At 49.2% G+C, this 23166-nt stretch overlaps 2 protein-coding genes across 4 annotated transcripts in view; one reads left to right on the forward strand and one right to left on the reverse strand.

The window, feature by feature from the left end:
- The window catches only part of LOC101079637 (transmembrane protein KIAA1109 homolog), a 235245-nt gene that overhangs the window by 97659 nt on the left and 114420 nt on the right, over positions 1-23166 (reverse strand).
- Positions 6460-22673, forward strand: LOC101072522 (calpain-1 catalytic subunit-like). Of its 3 annotated transcripts, none has more exons than XM_029827562.1 (22): positions 6460-6479; positions 12204-12458; positions 14682-14757; positions 14843-14961; positions 15384-15517; positions 15592-15766; positions 16252-16326; positions 16397-16482; positions 16751-16825; positions 17278-17438; positions 18022-18179; positions 18743-18754; positions 18839-19047; positions 19354-19393; positions 19501-19572; positions 20265-20322; positions 20415-20476; positions 20590-20658; positions 21698-21776; positions 22203-22319; positions 22395-22447; positions 22607-22673. In XM_029827562.1, exons 2-22 carry the CDS (start codon positions 12222-12224, stop codon positions 22631-22633), a joined length of 2094 nt encoding a protein of 697 aa, XP_029683422.1. In that variant the 5' UTR covers positions 6460-6479; positions 12204-12221; the 3' UTR covers positions 22634-22673. The 3 variants fall into 3 exon arrangements, with proteins under 3 accessions (XP_029683422.1, XP_029683421.1, XP_029683420.1); XM_029827561.1 differs by lacking the exon at positions 6460-6479 and adding an exon at positions 10322-10443; XM_029827560.1 differs by lacking the exon at positions 6460-6479 and adding an exon at positions 11067-11177.

Raw genomic sequence — 23166 nt, forward strand, 5'->3', positions numbered from 1 at the left:
ATCATTAGGACCCCCTGCTGAGGGCAGACATTCCATCCACTCACATTTACTTTGGGTTCACTCAAGCTTCTATCTTTGCTTTAATTATTCTTAACAATTGAATCAAAATATACGTTGGAATAAAGCTCAGGACTGTTCATCCTGGAGATGTAACCAGCAGCAGTGTTAGCCCAAAGTCGCCCAGAGCTTCGATTGTATTTCTCTCATTGGATGAAAGAAGAAAACGTGAATGAGCGGTTTTCCCAATCATGGGAGCTCGGCCTCGGAGCCGTCGGAACGCCGGACTCCCGCCTGCCGGCTCCAGCTCTGCCTCTGTGCCTCCGAACCACGTAGAAGCCATCCCCAATACGGAGGCCACTACAGTCAAAGTGATGAAAATCCAAGCCCGAGGACCGCCGGCACCAGAGAGCCCAGCAGCATGTTTGGGGGGGTGGGGGCCCGGGGGGGGGGGCGGGGGGCCCGTGACTCCCTGAGTTGCATTGACACATTTGACGGTATCTTTCAGCACGAAGCCTTCTCTGCACGAGCATTGGAAACTTCCGTAAGAGTTGCTGCACTCGTGCTCACACCCCTCCATCTAACCTCGTCGATATCGTGGCAGAACCTGTCGCTGGCTATGAAGCCGTCGGGACACTGGCACGACTCCCCCGCTGCCTTCGCAGGACGCAGGACATTTCTCTTGTGCGCAGTGAAGTTTCATTGTTTCTGGGGCTTTGCTGTCCGGGACGTATCCAGGGAAGCACGAGCACTTGAAGCCTCCCTTTACATCCGTGCAATCTGCCCGCAGGCCCGGTGGAGCATCCTTTTGGAGCTCCGGAACCTTTGAGCTGCGGGCTCTGGGACCTGGCACGGCTCCTCGAGCCTCGCTGTGCACAGATATCCATCAGCCGTGTCCGAACACGGCCGCTCCGTCCACCTTTGGTCCCTGGAAAGCGACACACAGTGGGGAGAGCAGACTTTGGTGTTGCCTTTCCAGATGCTGGAGGGTGGAATAAAGCTCCTCTGAAGGTCTGCTGAGTCCACTTTAGCCTCTCAGTGGCGTTTGAAAGGCTGCTGCAGACGCCAAGCCGGCAACCGCAACCCATCCAGACGTTTCCGTGCAGTTCTTGCCTCAAAAGGCTCAATATTTCATCAGCAGCCTCTCGTTGAACGCCAGCAGCTCCCCGCCGCTGCTGGAGCAGGCGTCTTCCGCACCTTTAAAGTCCACTCGGTCCTCGGTTTAAGGTGATGCAGCCACTTCTGCCACACAAGGGCCGACACCTGCTCCCGGGTTCCAGGCACCCAATCTTTAAAGGAGATAAAACAAAGGCTGAGACCCAAATGGCCATGGTGGCGGCAGACGGGACCGGGGCGGCTGCTGCTCCGTGGGCGCTACAGATCAGATACTGGACTTCAGGGGCCACCCCAGAAGCAACAGCCCCCCCCCCCCCACGACAAAGAATTTAGAGCATGGCGGAAAAGAGATAAAGCTTGAAGGTGGGGGGCAGGGGGCAGAAATGCCCCGACTGCCCATCATCTCCCTCCTGGTGCAGTAAAGCAGCCTTCAACCCTGTGCTGACACGAATGAAATGTTGGATAAGTCCAACATTCAGGACTTCCATAGAATCAGAACTCCATTATTATCCAATAAAGGTTCCAAAGAGTTATTGCACGGATCCAATGGCCCTGGGGGCCGGTGTTCCGGCTTGTGTGTGTGTGAGTGTTGTGTGTGTGTGTGTGTGGGGGGGGGGGTCGATCTACCTCCATCCTCCAACACCAATAGGATCCTGCAGCCTTTCTTTCCTCCGTCACTAGGTGGCGCTCTAACTGTTCCTCGAGTCTACAAACAGCCCCGACTGCCCCTTACAACAAACTTCAGCCATGAAAGATCCTCCCTGATATTTGGACTCCTGCTTCCATCCGTGAGTCAGTTGTGATCTGTCTGTGATCGATCATGGTCTGTGATCGATCAGGTCTGTGATCGATCAGGTCTGTGATCGATCAGGTCTGATCGGATCAGGTCTGATCGATCAGTCTGTGATCGGATCAGTCTGTGGAACTTCCTCCCACCTGAGCTCAGCAACATTCCCTCTCTTCCAAACCTCTGAACCTCTGAAAACTCTGGAAAACTCACCTGTCTTCACTCCCGTCTTTTAAATGCGCTGCTCCCCCTCCTCTCCTCTCCTCTCCTCTCCTCTCTCTCCTCTCCTCTCCTCTCCCCTCCCCTCCCCCCCTCTCCTCTCCCTCTCCTCTCCCTCTCCTCTCCTCTCCCCTCCCCTCCCCCCCTCTCCTCTCCTCTCCTCTCCTCTCCTCTCCTCTCCTCTCCTCTCCCCTCCCCTCCCCCCTTCTCCTCTCCTCTCCTCTCCTCTCCTCTCCTCCCCTCTCCTCCCCTCCCCTCCCCCTCTCCTCTCCTCTCCTCTCCTCTCCTCTCCTCTCCTCTCCTCTCCTCTCCTCTCCTCCCCTCTCCTCTCCTCTCCTCTCCTCTCCTCTCCCTCTCCTCTCCCTCCCCTCCCCTCTCTCCTCTCCTCTCCGCTCCCTCCTCTCCTCTCCTCTCCCTCTCCTCTCCTCTCCTCTCCTCTCCTCTCCTCTCCTCCTCCTCCCCTCTCCTCCCTCCTCTCCTCTCCTCCTCCTCTCCTCCCCTCTCCTCTCCTCTCCTCTCCCTCTCCTCTCCTCTCCTCTCCTCTCCTCCCCTCCCCTCCCCTCTCTCTCCTCCCTCCCCCCTCCCCTCCCCTCCTCTCCTCTCCTCTCCTCTCCTCCCCTCCCCTCCCCTCCTCTCCTCTCCTCTCCTCCCCTCCCCTCCTCCCCTCTCCTCTCCTCCCCTCCTCCCCTCCCCTCCCCTCCTCTCCTCTCCTCTCCTCTCCTCTCCTCTCCTCTCCTCTCCTCTCCTCTCCTCTCCTCTCCTCTCCCTCCTCTCCTCTCCCCTCTCCCTCCTCTCCTCTCCTCTCCTCTCCTCCCTCTCCCCTCTCCCCTCTCCCCTCCCCTCCCCCTGGCAAAAATCAAGGAGTCTAAAATCCTCCCCAGGATTTACTGGCTTAGCTTTTGTACAACTTTATTTATTTATTCAGTCAGTAATAATATTCATATTCCTCATCCAGAAGAAGAGAATGTTGTTTAAAGAAAAACACCAATAAATAGATTCATGCAGCCCGTCGGGGTGGTGGGGGGTCAAAGGTCATCTGTCAGGATGGATTCATACAGTTTTTCTAGGCGTGGATCCAAACCCGGGGACACCCAGCAGTACCCGTCTGTGGCCGCCGCTTTCTTGGCTTCTTTCTTGGATCGATTGCAACGAAAAATCGCGATTGCCAGAGTGACCGTGACCAAGAGGAGCAGAGGAACGACTGATCCCAGGACGCAGCAGCACCCTGGAGTTCAGCATCCCAGCCAGGTCTGCAGACAAGGACGCGTTGCCGCGCTGGTGGCTCTCGCTGAAGTTGACCGGATGGACAGGAAATGGCGGCGGCGGCTCCCCTGTGGCTCTGCCCGATGGCTCGGAGAAGTTCTCCCACCTTCCCTCCTCTGCTTGGGCATCGGACGCAGCAGCTTCGCCCATTTCCTGGCGACAAGTCAAGCCGTCGCTCTCGGCGAGGAAGCCTTGTGGGCAGGTGCACCTGAAGCTGCCCTCAGTGTTGACACACTGGAAGGGACAAAGGTCGTCGCTGCATTCGTCAAGGTCGACACACGAGCGGCCGTCCTGAGCTGGAGAGAAACCGGGCAGGCAGGAGCAGGACAAGGAGCCGCCGGTGTCGGAGCAGCCGTGGTCACACTGCAGCCGCTCGCACTCGTCCACGGGAACGCATCCGCCGTCCACCATTGGGTGACCATCCCTGCACACGCACGTGTAACTGCCATGGCTGTTCATGCACAAATGCTGCCCGCAGGCTGCCCACGTGCACTCGTCGATGTCGCTGCAGTTGCGCAGGTTTGCGTCCAGCTTGAAGCCGTCCGCACACGTGCAGGAGTGTCCCGCCCCTCCAGGGAGGCACTGGTGCTCACAGAGGTGCTCCGTGCACGCGTCCACCCGCCTGCAGGACAGCCCGTCCTCCTCCAGGCTGTAGCCGTCCTGACACAAGCAGCGCAGCTCACCTGCAGCCTGCTGGCAGAAATGCTGGCATCCGCCGTTGTGGATGGCGCAGTTTGGGCTTCCTGTTCTGCAGAACGGACCCGGTGGCTCCACCTGAACCCGTCTTCTGTCTTTTGCACACGGACAGGTGAGACTGTTGGTCACTGCATGAAATGTCCGCATACGTTCCAAAGGGCAGCAGCTGCATTTTGTAGTGCTGCGGTCTCTCTGAAAAGGGGGCCGTGTAGGCTATTTGCCCGGGGCCCGACAGTACCAACGCTTTACACATTCCACTAAAATAAAACTTGCAGACATAAGAACTGGGCCTTCTGCAGGATCCGGCAGTCCATCTGAGGTGGGGTTCTCCTGAAAAGGGACGAAGAACCCTGACACATCTCTCCTCTGTGCATGTGCTGGCAGGCTGTTTCTCCCAGTTGGAGTAAGAGGAGTCCTCCTCTCCAGATATCCATTTAAAGCCCCCGAGGGGCTGGTAGGCTAGCACACAGTCTCCTTTGTGCAGTTTTAGTCCGATCCAAAACGTCTGTGTCCTCTCCTGGTGACGTCTGGGGATGTTGGAGAGAAGCGAGCGGAGCACATTCTCTTCTTCTCGGTCTCTCACTGTCATCAGATAACCTCCGTTTGCTCGCAGCTCCCCAGGCCATCTGGAAGCTGAGCCTGAGCGTGTGCACAGTGAAGCAGGTGTTGGGGGTGCAGAGCGTCTCCTGTGCAGCCCCTGAGCTGCCCTGGACGGTGGACACCAGCACCCACAGGGAGATCAACAGCATATCCATAGGTTAGTGGTATCCAAAAGCTCCTTCACAGTTTTTCCAGCGTGTGGTAAAAGCGCCGAAGGGAAGTGGCGCTGAACCCAACATTCATGCTCCTGCATCCTGTTTGGGACACGAACCAAAGGCGGAAACCATGTTCAGCAACAATTACGGGTCCTTTATTCTCACCGCTTCCGTTTTGGAAGAGAAAACAATGGCGGACCTGCAGTGTTGTGACGCTCCTCCAGATGTCTCCGGTTCACTGCTCCAAGTGTGCACACGTATTGTGCACGCAGAGGTCAGAGTCTCGGAGCCACGGCAGTTAGGGGTGGGGTTACTCTGTGACCCCCACCCTCGGGGGAAGGACAGGATTTTATTGAAATAAACAACCACGGAATGAGCTCACACCCGTCACGCCACTGAAGTGGGTTTTGTTTAGGACATGAAAGTCCTGTAAAATGAGCCAAAATGAGCCAAAACATGTCGTTTGTTGGAAGCAGGAAGTGAATAAACACATACATGACTCACGTGTGTAACACCTGTGTGTTTAAAAGGCGTCAACGCTGCCGAGGAGGACAACCCTGGAGATAGACGTTGTTTGGCTGAACACAGGAAACGATCCGAACCACAATCGCAGGAAGTAGAGGAAGGAGCCCCCCCACACACACACACGCACACACACACACACCACCACACACACACACACACACACACACACACACACACACGCACGCAGGTCATTTAGCTTATCTTTCACAACCTGATTTCAAGGAACAACACATTATTTAATCGTACATTTCGTCCAGCCACTGGATTTTACTGATGTTCAAAGCCTGATGGCATTCACACATTAATGAGGACTCACTGTAATTAAGGTCATTATCAGCTGTGGTCTACGAATGTTTATGATCAATGTTTACATTAATATTAAATGTGCTTTAACAAAAGCCACTATTCAGATTAAATTACAAGAAAAACTCAAGATCACCAGAGTTGTGGCGCTTCAAAACCAACCAATTTTGTCTAATCTTGTTGTTTTTTCATGTATTTACTAATTGATTTATACATTAAAGGGTTCAAATCTCAGAGTTAATGTTTATAACTGGATACACCAGGTGAGCAGCGGCAGATTAAAGGCGTCATTTAATCTGTGAATTATTTAATTGGCTTCTCAACAGTGATTCTTATCAAACTTCCTGAGGAGTTCAACAACAACTCAACATTTTTATGTGATCCAAGTCAAGACTGAAAAATGTCTTCATCACCTTCAGCCCAGCAGGATGTGATCAGGGCGATATTGTTAAAGGGATTTCTGGAATATTATTATTATTATTATTATTATTCTGGAATATTGTAGGGAACAGCCGTGGTCCAGTCAGCGCTGTTTGTAGACTCTAGGACAGTTAGAGCGCCACCTAGTGACGGAGGAAAGGAAAGGCTGCAGGATCCTATTGGTGTTGGAGGATGGAGGTAGATCGAGTCCTGCTGAGAGGAGAATGACTGTCAGAGGGACAGTAATTAAAGAAGTAATTAGTACATTAACCCCCCCCACACACACACACACACACACACCACACACAGCCAGAATATCGGCTCTCTCTTTGCTGCTGTTGGCCTGCAGCAGCAGAAGAGAGAAAAGAAGCCGGAACACCTGCTCCCAGGGCCACTTGGTGAGTAGATCCTGTCAACAAGCCCATATCCAAATGCTTTCATCTTTTCCTGTGTCAGTGTTTGTACTTCCATGTTTCTTCAGTGTCCAGTTTCACTTTGCTTGACTGCAACATTTGCCGACACTTCTCATACGTTTAAGCATCGATGTTCCCGTCCTCAAATGTCGAGGTCTTGATGACTCCATCACATATGCACACGCGTCCTCGTGACTGTTACAGACTGATAGTTTCCACGAGTGGTACGAGTGGTTAGATCACCTATGGATCGATGTTAAATGGTGTTCCAGGCTGTAATTTAAAGCTCTGAATGAATCAGCTTTTCATGTGACAGCGCTCCATGCTGGGAGCACCAAATCACACCCAATAATGCTCCACAACAAGTCCATGCAGAACTGAGCTCTTAGGAAAATGAGCAGCTAAATGTTAACATGCAAATGCAACATGTTGCTGCAGCTGGAATCTTACGTCATTTCCTGAAGCTGCTCTGAAGTCAGCAGACGTCAATCCTGCAGCGCTAAAGAAGTCCAGGAACGGTGCACTTTTTCTTAGTCTTGTCACACAATTTTGACCATTATTTTGAAGGAGCGCTCATGTTAACCAGCAATAAATAAGGAATAAAAGACAAACAATGACTTTGCAGCTTCTGCATAGGAATGTTAAAAGTACAGAGTTGAAGTACAGAAAGAGACAGAATTCTCCTCTTTAACATTTAAAATGGCTCTTAAACTGGTTCTTCCTGTCTGAACACAGACCACGTGTGATTTAACATACCAGGACTAGCAGATTAGCAATGTTAGCTTGTTATGCAGCCATACTGTATGAAGGTTGCCTTTTTTGTTCCTAACAGAGTCCAAGCGTGGCAACAATGCCTCCTCCGGGTGTGTGCTTGAACATTTTGGAGATAATTATTTTAAGAAATTGGGTAAAACAAATGTTTGATTCTCATCATTGAAGTTTGTTCTACATCCACAACTTAGTGACTTTAACTACCAATAAATCAGTACTTTTAAGGTACTAGCTCAATATCTGGTGGGTTGTGAGGGATATTAGACGAGATAATTAAGTGTAAACACATCATTCACTGGGCCAGAGTCATAAATCCTCTGTTTCATTGTGTGTGAAAATAACGTTGAGGGGCTCCGAGCTGATGATTCCAAAGATGACGTTTCACGTGGCTCAAATGCTAAAATATTTCTAGTTTTGTAAAACTTTGTGTATTTGTTGGAAGTGCTGGGCAGCACCTGTGACCGTGCGTGCCTCACCTGTGTCCTCCCCTCCCCTCCGGTACCTGCGGCCCCTCCACAGCTCTTTGGGGGGGTCACCTGGAACGGCTGTTCGCTCATGTGAAAGCAACTCTCCTACTGATCAGGAGACCTTTGACCTGTGTGTTCCAGTGCACGTTGGCCGCTGCATACTCATGTGTGTGTGTGTGCCTGTGTGACTGTGTGTGTGCCTGCGTGTGTGTGTGTGTGTGCGTGTGTGTGTGCCTGCGTGTGTGTGTGCCTGTGTGTATGTGTGTGTGTGTGTGTGTGTGTGCCTGTGTGTGTGTGTGTGTGTGAGCCTGCTGCTGCTGATGGACCCTGTTCCCTTGTTTTGGAATAAATGCTGCTTAAAAGATGATGAACCGTCTTTTTTATTGAATATTTTACAGCTTTGCTCTTCAAAATACTTATATTAAAATGTCACTTTTGTTTCTAACATTATTTATTTAATATTTTAAAAATTCAGTGAAAAGGAGGCTATCGCAGGAGGCTTCAGGAATACGCCCCATTACGACGAGAGTCTGGAAAACATAAAAACAGCATTTTAGAGCATCTAGAAGGGTTAGGGACATTTATGAGGACATCACCACTCTTCAGTTCATCTGACCCCAACTCACCGGGTTAACCCTAACCCCAACTCACCGGGGTTAACCCTAACCCTAACCCCAACTCACCCAGGTGTAACCCTAACCCTAACTCACCGGGTTTAACCCTAACCCTAACCCCCAACTCACCAGGTTAACCCTAACTCACCGGGTTACCCTAACCCCAACTCACCGGGTTAACCCTAACTCACCGGGTTACCCTAACCCCAACTCACACCGGGTTAGCCCTAACCCTAACTCACCGGGGTTAACCTAACTCACCGGTTAACCCTAACCCCAACTCACCGGGTTAACCCTAACTCACTGGGGTTTAACCTACCCAACGCACCAGGGTTAACCCTATACCCTAACCCCAACGCACCAGGTACCTAACCCTTCACGGGTTTACCCCTAACTCACCGGGTTAACCCTAACCCTAACCACCGGGTTAACCCTAACTCACTGGGTTAACCCTAACCCTAACTCCCCAGGTTAACCCTAACCCTAACTCACCAGGTTAACCCTAACCCTAACCCTAACTCACTGGGTTAACCCTAACCCTAACTCCCCAGGTTAACCCTAACCCTAACTCACCAGGTTAACCCTAACCCTAACCCACCGGGTTAACCCTAACTCACCAGGTTAACCCTAACCCTAACTCACCAGGTTAACCCTAACCCTAATTCACCAGGTTAACCCTACCCTAACTCACCAGTTAACCCCTAACCCTAACCACCGGGTTAACCCTAACTCACTGGGTTAACCCTAACCCTAACTCCCCAGGTTAACCCTAACCCTAACTCACCAGGTTAACCCTAACCCTAACCCACCGGGTTAACCCTAACTCACCGGGTTAACCCTAACCCTACACTCCCCAGGTTAACCCTAACCCTAATCACCAAGGTTAACCCTAACCCTAACTCACCAGTTTAACCCTAACCCTAACCCACCGGGTTAACCCTAAATCACTGGGTTAACCCTAACCCTAACTCCCCAGGTTAACCCTAACCCTAACTCACCAGGTTAACCCTAACCCTAACCCACCGGGTTAACCCTAACTCCCCAGGTTAACCCTAACCCTAACTCACCAGGTTAACCCTAACCCTAACTCACCAGTTTAACCCTAACCCTAACCCTAACCCTAACCCTAACCCTAACCCTAACCCTGCTGGTCTACAGCCTCACATCCTCTTCCACTGGTGAGTTATCAGGGTGGAGAAATGATTTTATAATGATGTTAACGACCCAAAAATGGATTAGATATTAATTAAAGTTAGTTCTTGGATGTGATTCCAGCAGACACAGATCCAAGATGAATCACACCAATTATTGTAGTTAATATAATAATAAAACATTAAGAGATGATTAGCACCCTGCTGTCCCACCCATGGAACAGGGTCTTTGTGGAACCAGTGGGACTTTAGATTAAATAACATCTGGCAGTTTGAAAAGAAACCAAGCAAATAGCAAAGTTTTCAAAATGTCCGAAGGGGTTCACACGTACGCAGATGTTTGATCTGTTAGAGACCTCAAACATGGAGATAAGATGTCAGTGATGCCCTCTGATGATCTCAGAGCGGGTTCAGATTCACATCCCGATTCTTGTCCTCCAAGCCAGAAACCTTGTGTGGTCACATGTGACCTCACAAAAATGCAGAAGAAGTGTAGCAACAACTGCAAACCCTAACACACAACATGGAATAAGACGGAGAACATCCTGGAGCAGCTCCAGAGGCCTTCTTTGGAATCACGCTGCTTCCTGTTTGCTCACTTCCTCATTGGCTACAGTCCTCCCACATCACAATTCACCTAGTCTGGACTCACTGGTTTTACACACACACACACACACGCACACGCACGCACACGCACACACACACACACACACACGCACACACACACACACACACACACACACACGCACACACACACACACACACACACACAGCCATCGGCTCTCTAGACTGCTGCAGGCAACAGCAGCAAAAGAGAAAAAGCCGGAACACCTGCTCACAGGGCCACTTGGATCCGTGCAATAACTTCTTTGGAACCTTTTAGTGGATAAAAAAGGAGTTCTGATTCTATTGAAGATTCCATTTCATTTATGCCTCACTTTTGTCGGTGAGTTTAAGCTTCACACGAGCGCGTCAGCACAGGCTTGAAGGCTGCTTCTACTGCACCATGAGGGAGATGTTTGGATCAATCATTGACCAGAACCAGAACTCTGTCCTGACAGCAGACTCCAGCCTGAACACTGGAACTCTGCTTGTTTATGAAAACACACCCTGTCTGTCTGCCCTCCTGCCTGCCTGTCTGCCCTCCTGCCTGCCTGTCTGCCCTCCTGCCTGCCTGTCTGCCCTCCTGCCTGTCTGTCTGCCCTCCTGCCTGCCTGTCTGCCCTCCTGCCTGTCTGCCCTCCTGCCTGCCTGTCTGCCCTCCTGCCTGTCTGTCTGCCCTCCTGCCTGTCTGCCCTCCTGCCTGCCTGTCTGCCCTCCTGCCTGCCTGTCTGCCCTCCTGCCTGCCTGTCTGCCCTCCTGCCTGCCTGTCTGCCCTCCTGCCTGTCTGTCTGCCCTCCTGCCTGTCTGCCCTCCTGCCTGCCTGTCTGCCCTCCTGCCTGTCTTCCCTCCTGCCTGCCTGTCTGCCCTCCTGCCTGCCTGTCTGCCCTCCTGCCTGTCTTCCCTCCTGCCTGCCTGTCTGCCCTCCTGCCTGCCTGTCTGCCCTCCTGTCACAGTCAGCCTGTGGGTGGGGGCAGTACAGGCAGCTTCTCCTCCCCCTCCATTTATAGGCATTTATAGGCTCTTTAAGATGCAGCCTCTCTATTCTCACTTGCTCAATCTTCACTTTGGAGCAGCTCAGGTAAGATTTCCATAACCTCTATGGAATTTACTGGTTTAGTTTTCGGGCACACGTGCACTAAATAGACCAAAGGCAGTCACTCAGGTGGTAGAGGTGACTAACCCACTGAGGGATCTAAAATGAGCCAGAGCTGTTATTGAATTATATCTTTTGGCCTCTCAAATATGCCATTTTTGGTGAGTAGATCCTGTCAACAAGCCCATATCCAAATGCTTTCATCTTTTCCTGTGTCAGTATTTGTACTTCCATGTTTCTTCAGTGTCCAGTTTCACTTTGCTTGACTGCAACATTTGCCGACACTTCTCATACGTTTAAGCATCGATGTTCCCGTCCTCAAATGTCGAGGTCTTGATGACTCCATCACATATGCACACGCGTCCTCGTGACTGTTACAGACTGATAGTTTCCACGAGTGGTACGAGTGGTTAGATCACCTATGGATCGATGTTAAATGGTGTTCCAGGCTGTAATTTAAAGCTCTGAATGAATCAGCTTTTCATGTGACAGCGCTCCATGCTGGGAGCACCAAATCACACCCAATAATGCTCCACAACAAGTCCATGCAGAACTGAGCTCTTAGGAAAATGAGCAGCTAAATGTTAACATGCAAATGCAACATGTTGCTGCAGCTGGAATCTTACGTCATGTTGCCTGAAGCTGCTCTGAAGTCAGCAGACGTCAATCCTGCAGCGCTAAAGAAGTCCAGGAACGGTGCACTTTTTCTTAGTCTTGTCACACAATTTTGACCATTATTTTGAAGGAGCGCTCATGTTAACCAGCAATAAATAAGGAATAAAAGACAAACAATGACTTTGCAGCTTCTGCATAGGAATGTTAAAAGTACAGAGTTGAAGTACAGAAAGAGACAGAATTCTCCTCTTTAACATTTAAAATGGCTCTTAAACTGGTTCTTCCTGTTCTGAACACAGACCACGTGTGATTTAACATACCAGGACTAGCAGATTAGCAATGTTAGCTTGTTATGCAGCCATACTGTATGAAGGTTGCCTTTTTTGTTCCTAACAGAGTCCAAACGTGGCAACAATGCCTCCTCCGGGTGTGTGCTTGAACATTTTGGAGGCTCGTAGTAAACAAAATGGACATGGTGGCAGCAAGAACCCAGAGAAGTTCCTCCAACAAGACTACGAGCAGCTGAAACAGTACTGCAACATTCGAGGCTTGAGGTATATCGATGAAAGGTTCCCCCCTGACAGGAATTCCATCGGAGCCGGTATACTCAGCCCTTCTGACCTGGACCGTGTGGTGTGGCTGAGACCTGCAGTAAGTTTAGCAGCATCCACTGTTAGCTGTGATTGCCCTAACCCTGGTTTAGAGTCTGTCCAGCATTTTAGAACATCTCGTCTTCTTAAACCGCTTTGTCCCTCTTGGGGCCGCGGGATGATTGTCTCATTTCTTTAGTTCTATCGGGGACCAGATCGCGGGGTCAGCAGCCGAGGCAGGGATGCCCAGACTTTGCTCTGTCCTGGGTCTCTCTTGGGGCCCTGTGGGACATGTCGGGAACACCTTCCTAGGGAGGCATCCAGGAGGCATCTGAAACAGATCCCTGAGCCACCGCAGGAACGAAGGAGCAGCGGCTCTACTCCGAGCTCCTCCTGAGTGACGGAGCTTCTCACCTTATCTCTAAGGGAGAGCCCAGACATCCTGCAGCGGAAACTCATTTTGGCCACTTGTATCTGCGTATTTTGTCCTTCAGTCACTACCCAAAGGTCATGACCACAGGTGAGAATAGGGTTCGGGTTAGTAAAGCGCTGTCTTCACCCTGACGGAACACCAGCAGCATAAATGCACCATTCCCTCACTCGTGAGCAGGACCTCCAGACACCTGAACTCCTCCATAGAGGCAGGACCAACCTGAAGAGGACAAACCCCCCCTTTTCCAGTCAAGATTCCAATTCTCATTCAAATTGCTTCGCCCTCAGCTGCAAACCACCTGACTACACGATCAATCAATCAATCAATCAATCAATCAATCAATCAATCAATCAATCAATCAATCAATCAATCAATCAATCATCAATCAATCAATCAATCAATCAATCAATCTTTATTTATACAGCATCTTTTACAATCAAAATTGTTTCAAGGCGCTTGCCAGAATCCCAGGGCCTGACCCCCAACAAGCTACAGTGGCAGGAAAAAACTCCCCTTTAACAGGAAGAAACCTTGAGCAGGACCAGTCTCATGTAGGGGGACCCTCCTGCTGATGGGAGGGGGGGGAAGGAGAGGAGAGGAGAGGAGAGGAGAGGAGAGGAGAGGAGAGGAGGGGAGAGGAGACCATGACCCAGTGGGGTACCAGAGGCCTGTCAGGTGATCATGGTTCTGGACCCCGGCAGCCTCGGCCTCTAACAGCACAACCCTGAGATGTGACATAATGATTAGATAATTATTTCTATAATATTATATATAATTATTATATAACCTAATGATTAGTATGATAAGTATGATAATTTGTCTGTCTATGATAGTAACTGGAACTACTGAATTAGTAACAATAAGCTTCATCAAAGAGAGGTTTTAAGTCTGATCTTAAAGTAGCGATGGAGTCAGCCTCCCGTACCTGGACCGGGAGCTGGTTCCATAGCAGGGGGGCCTGGACAGGGAGCTGGTTCCACAGCAGGGGGGTCTGGACAGGGAGCTGGTTCCATAGCAGGGGGGCCTGGACAGGGAGCTGGTTCCACAGCAGGGGGGCCTGGACAGGGAGCTGGTTCCACAGCAGGGGGGCCTGACAGGGAGCTGGTTCCATAGCAGGGGGGGCCTGGACAGGGAGCTGGTTCCATAGCAGGGGGCCTGGACAGGGAGCTGGTTCCACAGCAGGGGGGCCTGGACAGGGAGCTGGTTCCATAGCGGGGTGCCTGGACAGGGAGCTGGTTCCATAGCAGGGGGCCTGGACAGGGAGCTGGTTCCACAGCAGGGGGGCCTGGACAGGGAGCTGGTTCCATAGCGGGGGGCTGGACAGGGAGCTGGTTCCATAGCAGGGGGCCTGGTAGCTTAATGCTACCATGATGATGGATCCTGGTTTGATGAAGCCAACAGGAACAACATCATCTGAAAAAAAGCAGCAATGAAATCCTGTGGTTCCCTCCAGCCCTTGGCTACGCTTAGATTATGAGCAGAGGACAAAGGAGGACAAAGGACAGCCCATCCAGGGGGGACCTGCCTTCACCCATATGTGCTCCCTCCCAAAGACCCTGAAAGGGATAAATTGGTCAAGAGGATGAGATGAGAGATATTTATAATACCCATAATGCCATGTGTTTGTTTTACGGCCTCTATTTTTAAGAGATAAACATGTGGTCCAACACATGATGGCTAAACAGACCGAGAGCGGGAGGAATTTTGGATTAAGATGGAAAACAAATCCTTTCTGGGCCTGTTTGAATGATGTGGGGCATGTTATTGTCTCCTAACTGTGAGAACCTATAAACCAGCTATTTACATCATGAAAAACTAAAATTTCTTCAATGTTTACTTATTCTGCTGCAGAAAATTCCTAACGTTGCTAATCCATGCTTGATAATTGATGGGATTTCCAGGTTTGATTTTGGCCAAGGAATACTTGGTAAGACCAGTTTGTTCATTCATAAAACTCACTCATGCTTAAAACCTGAATATCTAAGAATGTAATGATCGTGTTTGGCTCTCAGGGGACTGCTGGTTCTTGGCGTCTCTCGGATCTCTGACCTTTCAATCTGACATCCTCAAGCAAGTTGTGCCCGTGGAGCAAACCTTCCAGGAGAGTTACTGTGGTCTTTTCCACTTCAGGGTAATTCGAAACTAAAAAAATAACAATTTAGGGTACTATTACTTTTTGCTTTTCATGATCCAATTATTCTGCAAGTCACATTTTTCTGTGATTTACGAACAAAATGATCCGACCAAATGAACTTGATTCTGCTGAGTGGCCACATGAACACGTGAGACTAGAATAGATCAGGGGACGCTCCAGGTGAGTGTCAGTACTGCTCCGTGTTTATGGAGGCTCAGATTGGGCCGGAATGGCTGCAGCTACATAGTTTTTGCTTATCACTTCAATCAGTTGAATGTCTTCAATTGTCCACAACAGTGAAATAAAATCCCTTTACTCAGACTTAGTGACCGAAGACATCTCACACAGCTACACCCACAGATTTTTACAGTGTTGTGGGGACTGTTTTACCAAGTGATGTTTATTTTTTGTCACTTTAGTTCTGGAGATTTGGAGGCTGGGTTGATGTGGTCATTGATGACAAACTACCCACCATCAATGGGAGATTAATCTTTGTCCATTCCAAAGATCCAAACGAGTTCTGGCCCGCTCTGCTGGAGAAAGCCTACGCCAAGTATGGAAAGAGTCCTTCGATGTGATAGGAGGTCTGTGGAAGCTCTGGACCAATGGATGATGCTTGCCTTTCAGGGTGTGTGGGTCCTATGCTGACATGAATGCGGGCTCTCCTGCCGAGGCTCTGATGGACTTCACTGGTGGTGTTCATGTAACTGTCCAGCTTTCAGACCCTCCGCAGAACCTGTGGGAGCTGATAATCAGAGCTGGACAGTCAAAGTCATTAATGTCCTCAGGCACACTGCAGGGGGTGAGTGTGTATTAAAGTAAACTAGTAAACAGAGGAGGTTTATAGAGGAAGTGCTGTTGAAATACATGTCACTCTTTTGTGTTAATGCATAGAAAAAAAGTGGTTTTGGACAAGTGTTAAATACAGCTGCTCCACCCCCTGACCCAGACCCTGATATTAACCCTGACTCTACCCAAAACCCTGACCCTATCCCTAACCCTGACTGTTAGCGTTCACCTTTATTATGATCCAAGACAGAATAGATAAAGATCTTAGATTATCAACGGTGAAAGCTAAGATCAAGTGTTGATGGGTTCATTGATACTTATAAAGACCTCTTGGTGTAACTGGCTGGTCTGGGCCTGCCTACACCCCATGGATCAGTAGGCCAGCGCTAATAAGTTTAACCCAAAACCCCTAAACCCAAATCCCAACCCTAACCCTGACTGACAACCTAAAATGCCCTTATGGAAAAACTGTAACAGCAATTTTCATGTTGTTTGTAGGAGACACCAGCCAACACGGTACTTTCGAATGGATTAGTGGAAGGCCATGCGTACACCATAACAGGCGTGAAAGAGGTGAAGAATCACACAAGTTGTCTGTCTAGATCAATCATGAGACTCTGCTTTATTTCTCCTTTCTGACCAGATGCTCCACCAAGGAAATGTGGTGAGGTTGGTGCGTCTGTGGAACCCCTGGGGAAAAGGGGAGTGGAAGGGAGACTGGAGTGATGGGTAACATGATCCAATGATCAATACATTTCAAACCTATTCCAGGCTATCGATTGAAATCTCAAACACACACACACACACACACACACACACACTGGCCAGACTGGTTTTCCAGTGCGAAACACTGCAGTCTTGCCCTAAAGGCGTCTCCAAGGACAGGACTTCATTTGCATATTAGACTGTCAGAGCAACTTTGTCTTCGAACAGAATGTGTTGCGACCTGCCCGTCAGTGAGTGAATCACTGATGTTGTCGTTCTCACGGTCCTTCAGGTCACCACTGTGGAGGACTGTGAGCGCAGAAGACCGGAAACTGTGCCTTTCTGTGGCTGAGGATGGAGAGTTCTGGTGAGGAACTGTTACCCCCCAACTCTAATGAAATGCTTCACACTGCAAGAGAAGCAATAGACCCTAACCCTAACACACCATCCATACAAATACAATAATTATGTGTAGGAGAAGAGTAGAAGAGTGACTATAAGCCGTCGCAAAGATGAAGGTTTAAGTCTAAGTAGAGAGGGACTCAGCTGCCCATTCTTCTTTGAAAGCCTCAGAACCACAAATAGAACAGCAGACTGAGAGCGGAGCGGGATGATGAAGGATGGCACCATGCTATTAGTACCTCCGGGTACCTTGTAGGTAAGGAGAAGACAGAGGAGTCTACTGAAACTAGGTTCCATCAACTTTACATTAAGTAGCAAAACAGTCATATCTGAGGTATTTCGTAGCCGCTTAGAGATGAATGGATACACGGGACTATCTATATTTATATGCTTGTTCATAATCTTCAAAATTAACAGGATGCCCTTCAAAGACTTCTGTTCATTTTTCACTGATTTGGACATATGCTGCCTGTGTCCCTCCTTCCTTGATGGAGAACAACCGTGTAAGTGGAGGACGTCCATGTTTGAGGGAAGATGGGTTTCAGGAGTCACTGCTGGAGGATGCATGAATTATAAAGGTACTGCAACTAAGTCTGAAATGTTGATAATGGGCCAGGGAACAAATGACAACATTTTGGTGACGTTCCGGAATCTGGGAGGGCTTTGAGGTAGATTTTCCAAAGACCAAAGCCAAGGGGCTTTGACCCAAAGCAACCTAGCAGGTTAGGTAGCCTTGTATCCGTCTGTCCTGCGCAGTAGGCTGTATGTACCTGTACTGGTAGGGTTAGGGTTAGGGTTAGGGTTAGGGTTAGGGTTAGGGTTAGGGTTAGGGCCGAGCTCAGAGCGGGCTTTTCTCCTCTTCAGTCACATCATTAAATGAGTCCAGGCTGTGAAAGCAGTCCGATGACAGAAGACTTCTTCAAGTACGAACTGACAAAAGTCCTGCAGCTGCGAGACAGTTACCCACAATCCATCTGTCTCACATACTGGGCTTTACACGAGACATTGAAATGTTCAAATCAACAACAGTGTTGGACAGGTGAATCGGTGTTGATGGAAAAATAGGCCTTTTTCTTTTCTTTGGAGCTGTCACCTCAGATCAGCCGCTCCCTGAACTGATCCGATGCACTCAATCCTCATTTCTGTCTGTGTTTCTGTTAGACACTTTCTGGATTAATCCACAGTTCCGACTCAAGCTTCATGGGGATTTTTCGGAAAACGCAAATGATAAAAATATCTTTGTGTCTGTCACGCAAAAACCCGACAAGCGAAGACGACAAAAGTGCAGAAAATTCCACATTGGCTTCTCTGTGTTTGAGGTAAGCCTGACGTATGGCTGCGGGCCGACTCCCTTCAGTCCAAAACGCTGAGTTCACACTGGCTCCTTCAGCCGCTGACTCTGGTGTCTCACCAGCAGACAGGACTCTGGCCCTGGTTCACAATTATTTGCACCTCTGACTTAAAAACTAGGCAATTCTTCTTGATTGATTCATTTCCGTATTTAGGGCTGTATTTAACCTGTCAGTTGGCTTCATTTGGATCCTGACTTTAAAGAACACTTTTGACAGAGGACAAAACCCACAAGTCTAAAAGATCACCCAACTCAAAGACTATGAAACTTGAAATGCTCGAGGGGAGGAGGGCCGTTACCTTTCAAAATAAAACAGGATGTCACAGGACCAAACCTGAGATCTGGACCGAATCAATAAAAATCCATTCAAATAATCCAAAGCCCTTTTAAGCTCTGCGTGGTGACGGATGCTCCTGTGTACAGTATGTGCTATATTTGACTCTGAGGGCAGGTGAAAGTAAATATGTAACATCCTAATTGACTAATTGATTTGTTTTGTGCACCTGAACGCGTAACTCCGGCCCCCTCCAGATCCCTGAAGAGGTCAGACTTGCATTTTAATCAGATTCATGGCCAGTTTCTCTAAATGGGCCGTGTCGCTCAGCTCGTCTCTCCTTGTTATTGCAGGATGAGGCTCACAGAGGAAAGTTCCCAGCTGCCTTCTTCAAAAGCCGCACACCTGTAGCCCAGAGTAAAAGGTTCCTAGATGCACGTGAGGTGATGGAAGTCTTTCGGCTGAAACCAGCCGAGTACCTGATTGTTCCGTCCACGTTCGGTCCCAATGAGACGGCGTCCTTCCTCCTAACCATCGTCTACAAAGGAGAGGCGCACGGATAGTACGCTGCCCTCTGCCCTTCCTTTCCTCACATAATCCTGTTTTGCATTGAACTACTCTATTAAAACTTCCTCAGCTAGCCCATGAACTGGTGCTGTATTATTTTATCTGTATTATTTTAATTATTTCACCTTCTCTCAGCAGCAAAGTGTCAAGTTTTACAAGTAATCCAGTGAATATTTGAATTCCCAGTAACGCTGCTGCTGTTATTCGTCAGCACCTCAGCAAATGTGTGACTAGTGAGCTGCTTTACTCTGGAACTATAAAACTTGTTCAGGTGTGTAACGTCCACGTTCTTTCGCCTCAGTGAAACCTCCACCCTGGGGCAGCTGGAGGCAGCTGAAGACGTGAGTTTGGATCTTAACCTTTGTCTTGTTCTCCATCCTGTTTGCTTCTGTGTTGCTGCCGCTCTGAGAGTCAAGCTGTGTTTTGCTTCTGTTTCCCCTGAACTCAGATGACTGAGATCAAAGCAAACACTGAGGATGATGAAAGAAAAACAAGTTTTTTCCGCCAGCACTCCGATCAGGTGGTTCTTTTCTTCACATCTACAGAACAGGCCAAAGTTTGGACCCACCTTCTCATTCAATGTGTTTCTGCATTTTCATGACTGGAGATTGCAGATTTTCACTGAAGGCATCAAAACTTTGAATGAGCACAACTTTAAAAAAGTATGAAACTCTAAATATGCCCCCCCCCCCCTTGGTTTTTTGCTAGTGCTGCAACCCCTGGGTGTTCTCTCAAAGAGCTTGAGGTCCCCTTCCCAGGTGGGCCTTGTCAGGGTTCCTCACCGTGTTAATGGGGTTGGGAGCAGCAGTCGGGTTGTGACTCAGCCGACACTCATATGATGGCGAGAAGCATCAGCGAGTGAAACGAGTGGCGCTCGTTAACAAATGAAGCTGTCGCGCCAGACAACACGTGTCCAAACTTTTGGCCTGTGCTGTATAACGGAGTTTTTGTTTTAAATGAAAGTTGCAATCAAATGTTTTTAAAAATATCTTTTTAAAAAATGTTGCTCCCGCGCCCCCTGCAGGATGTGGGTGGGATGTAGTATTTTGGACATTTCCAATGTTGCTGATATAAAGTGTGATAACAATTCAAAGAAACTTTCTGAACGATTGCTTCGCCGATGCAAAATCCAACATAGCAGCAACATCAGATGTTGTGATTCAAACTGTGATTGCTGATTATTCAGAACGTCATATTTTTGTTGCTTCTCAGTATGAAGAAGTGAATGCTGAACAGCTCCAGAGGCTTCTCAACGACCAGATCCTGAAAGGTTCGGGGAACACACGTAGCGTTAGCTTAGCCCAAGTTTAGCGTTCGTTATAAGTATTTTTGGATTCATTTTCATTTCCACTTTGATTTTAGGAGACCTGAAATCAGGCGGCTTCAGCATTGATGCCTGTCGCAGCATGGTCGCCCTGATGGACGTATCCTCCCACAGTGGGTCGCTTCTTCAGCGTCGGGAAAAACGGCATTCACACATTCGTTGTTCTTGGAATTACGTCTGTGAAGTGAAATCTGACCTTAACGAGCAGAACAGAACTCAATCACAGGCAAACTGAACAGCGAGGAATTTGTTGCTTTGTGGAAGAATGTGATCAAGTACAGGGTGAGTTGGACACACTGTGGTGCTACCTGCTGAGGATGAGGATGGTGGAGGTGCCGAAGGTGATGATGGTGGAGCTGGTTGTGATGATGAGGATGGTGGAGGTGACGAAGGTGATGATGGTGAAGCTGGTTGTGATGATGAGGATGGTGGAGGTGATGAAGGTGATGATGGTGAAGCTGGTTGTGATGATGAGGATGGTGGAGGTGACGAAGGTGATGATGGTGAAGCTGGTTGTGATGATGAGGATGGTGGAGGTGATGAAGGTGATGATGGTGAAGCTGGTTGTGATGATGAGGATGGTGGAGGTGATGAAGGTGATGATGGTGAAGCTGGTTGTGATGATGAGGATGGTGGAGGTGATGAAGGTGATGATGGTGAAGCTGGTTGTGATGATGAGGATGGTGGAGGTGACGAAGGTGATGATGGCGATGCTGGTTGTGATGATGAGGATGGTGGAGGTGATGAAGGTGATGATGGTGAAGCTGGTTGTGATGATGAGGATGGTGGAGGTGACGAAGGTGATGATGGTGAAGCTGGTTGTGATGATGAGGATGGTGGAGGTGATGAAGGTGATGATGGTGAAGCTGGTTGTGATGATGAGGATGGTGGAGGTGACGAAGGTGATGATGGCGATGCTGGTTGTGATGATGAGGATGGTGGAGGTGATGAAGGTGATGATGGTGAAGCTGGTTGTGATGATGAGGATGGTGGAGGTGACGAAGGTGATGATGGCGATGCTGGTTGTGATGATGAGGATGGTGGTGGAGGTGATGAAGATGATGGTGAAGGAGCCCGTGGAGCTGTGGTTACAGTTGAAGGCCTTCATCAGTTGCAGCAGGTCTCAGACGGACCTCAGCAGGGGTCCTGACCGGTGGTTCAGGTGGTCGACAGGCTGCCTGCTCGGCTCCTCCCACCTTGAGAGTCACCATGAACCAGCAACGCCGTTGTTCTGGCCCGGATCAAGCAATGTGAAAATGTGACTAAATAAACAAAGCTGGATATTTACAGGGATTTCTTTTTCTCCTTCTCCTCCTTCTAGGATATTTTCTACCTGACTGATGTGTCACAAACAGGAACTTTGTCACTGAATGAGCTGAGGAACGCCTTCAATGCTTCAGGTGGGCCAGTCAGGATGTTGCTCCTGATGCTATTAGCTCCTGATGCTATTAGCTCCTGATGCTATTAGCTCTTCTTTAGACAACCCAGGAGATGTTCTGCCCCTGGGGTGTGCCCCCCTCCTCCCTCCCCCTCCTCCTCCCCCCCACCTCCCCTCCCTCCCCCCACCGCCTCCTCCCTCCACCTCCTTCTCCTCCTCCCTCCCCCACCTCCCCTCCCTCCCCCTCCTCCCCCCTCCACCCCCCCCTCCTCCCCTCCCTCCACCTCCTCCTCCTCCTCCCCCTCCCCTCCTCCTCCCCCCCTCCCCTCCCCTCCTCCTCCCTCCCCACCTCTTATTCAGTCACTCCTGGTCTCTGATGAGGGAACTAAGGTCACACCTGGAAGTTTGACTGTGGCTCCATGTGTCCGGTCTGTCCGTGTCCCCCCAGGAAAGAGGCTCAGTGACGACATGCTCAGCCTGATGGTTGTGCGCTACGGCGGCTCTGCTGGTCACATGTCCCTGGAGAGCTTCATCAGCCTCATCCTGCGTTTGGACTGCATGCACAGTGAGTGAAGGCCAAAACAACCTTCTGCCTCCAGGCCTGCCATGTTGGAGCGCTGACATCACTTTTGATTGACAGAGATCTTCAAGAATCTGTCTGATGGAAAGTGGATGAATCTTCGCGAGCCAGAAGTGAGAAAAAATACAGACAGTGAATCTCCTGACTGACATTTTGAATGATCTGATGCAGGAAATACAATAAAAAAGCTAGCACAGTTAGCAGCATTAGCAGCACAAACCTGACAAGACCACATTTAAGTGTGTGAGTAACGTGTGTTTCTCTGTTTTCAGTGGATTTATCTTTCCATGTACACTTAAGGAAGCGAGGAGGGAAGAAAGATGGAAACTGATCAGTAAATGTGTCTGTGGATTCAGGTTTTTTGGTATTTTACTTGACTCAAGCCAAAAATGATAAACAACTAACAAAATTAAACGTCTAACATTTTTCTGTTTTTGGCTTCAAAATGACAGAATTCCCCATTGTAAATTATATTAATTTGGTAGCATCGACATTTTATACATCTAATGTGCTGCTCTGTGTTATTACGCTGCTCTGTGTTAATGTGCTGCTCTGTGTTAATGTGCTGCTCTGTGTTATTACGCTGCTCTGTGTTATTACGCTGCTCTGTGTTAATGTGCTGCTCTGTGTTAATGTGCTGCTCTGTGTTATTACGCTGCTCTGTGTTAATGTGCTGCTCTGTGTTAATGTGCTGCTCTGTGTTATTACGCTGCTCTGTGTTAATGTGCTGCTCTGTGTTATTACGCTGCTCTGTGTTATTACGCTGCTCTGTGTTAATGTGCTGCTCTGTGTTAATGTGCTGCTCTGTGTTAATGTGCTGCTCTGTGTTAAT

The sequence above is a fragment of the Takifugu rubripes genome, chromosome 2, assembly GCF_901000725.2.
Source record: "Takifugu rubripes chromosome 2, fTakRub1.2, whole genome shotgun sequence".
Lineage (NCBI taxonomy): Eukaryota > Metazoa > Chordata > Actinopteri > Tetraodontiformes > Tetraodontidae > Takifugu > Takifugu rubripes.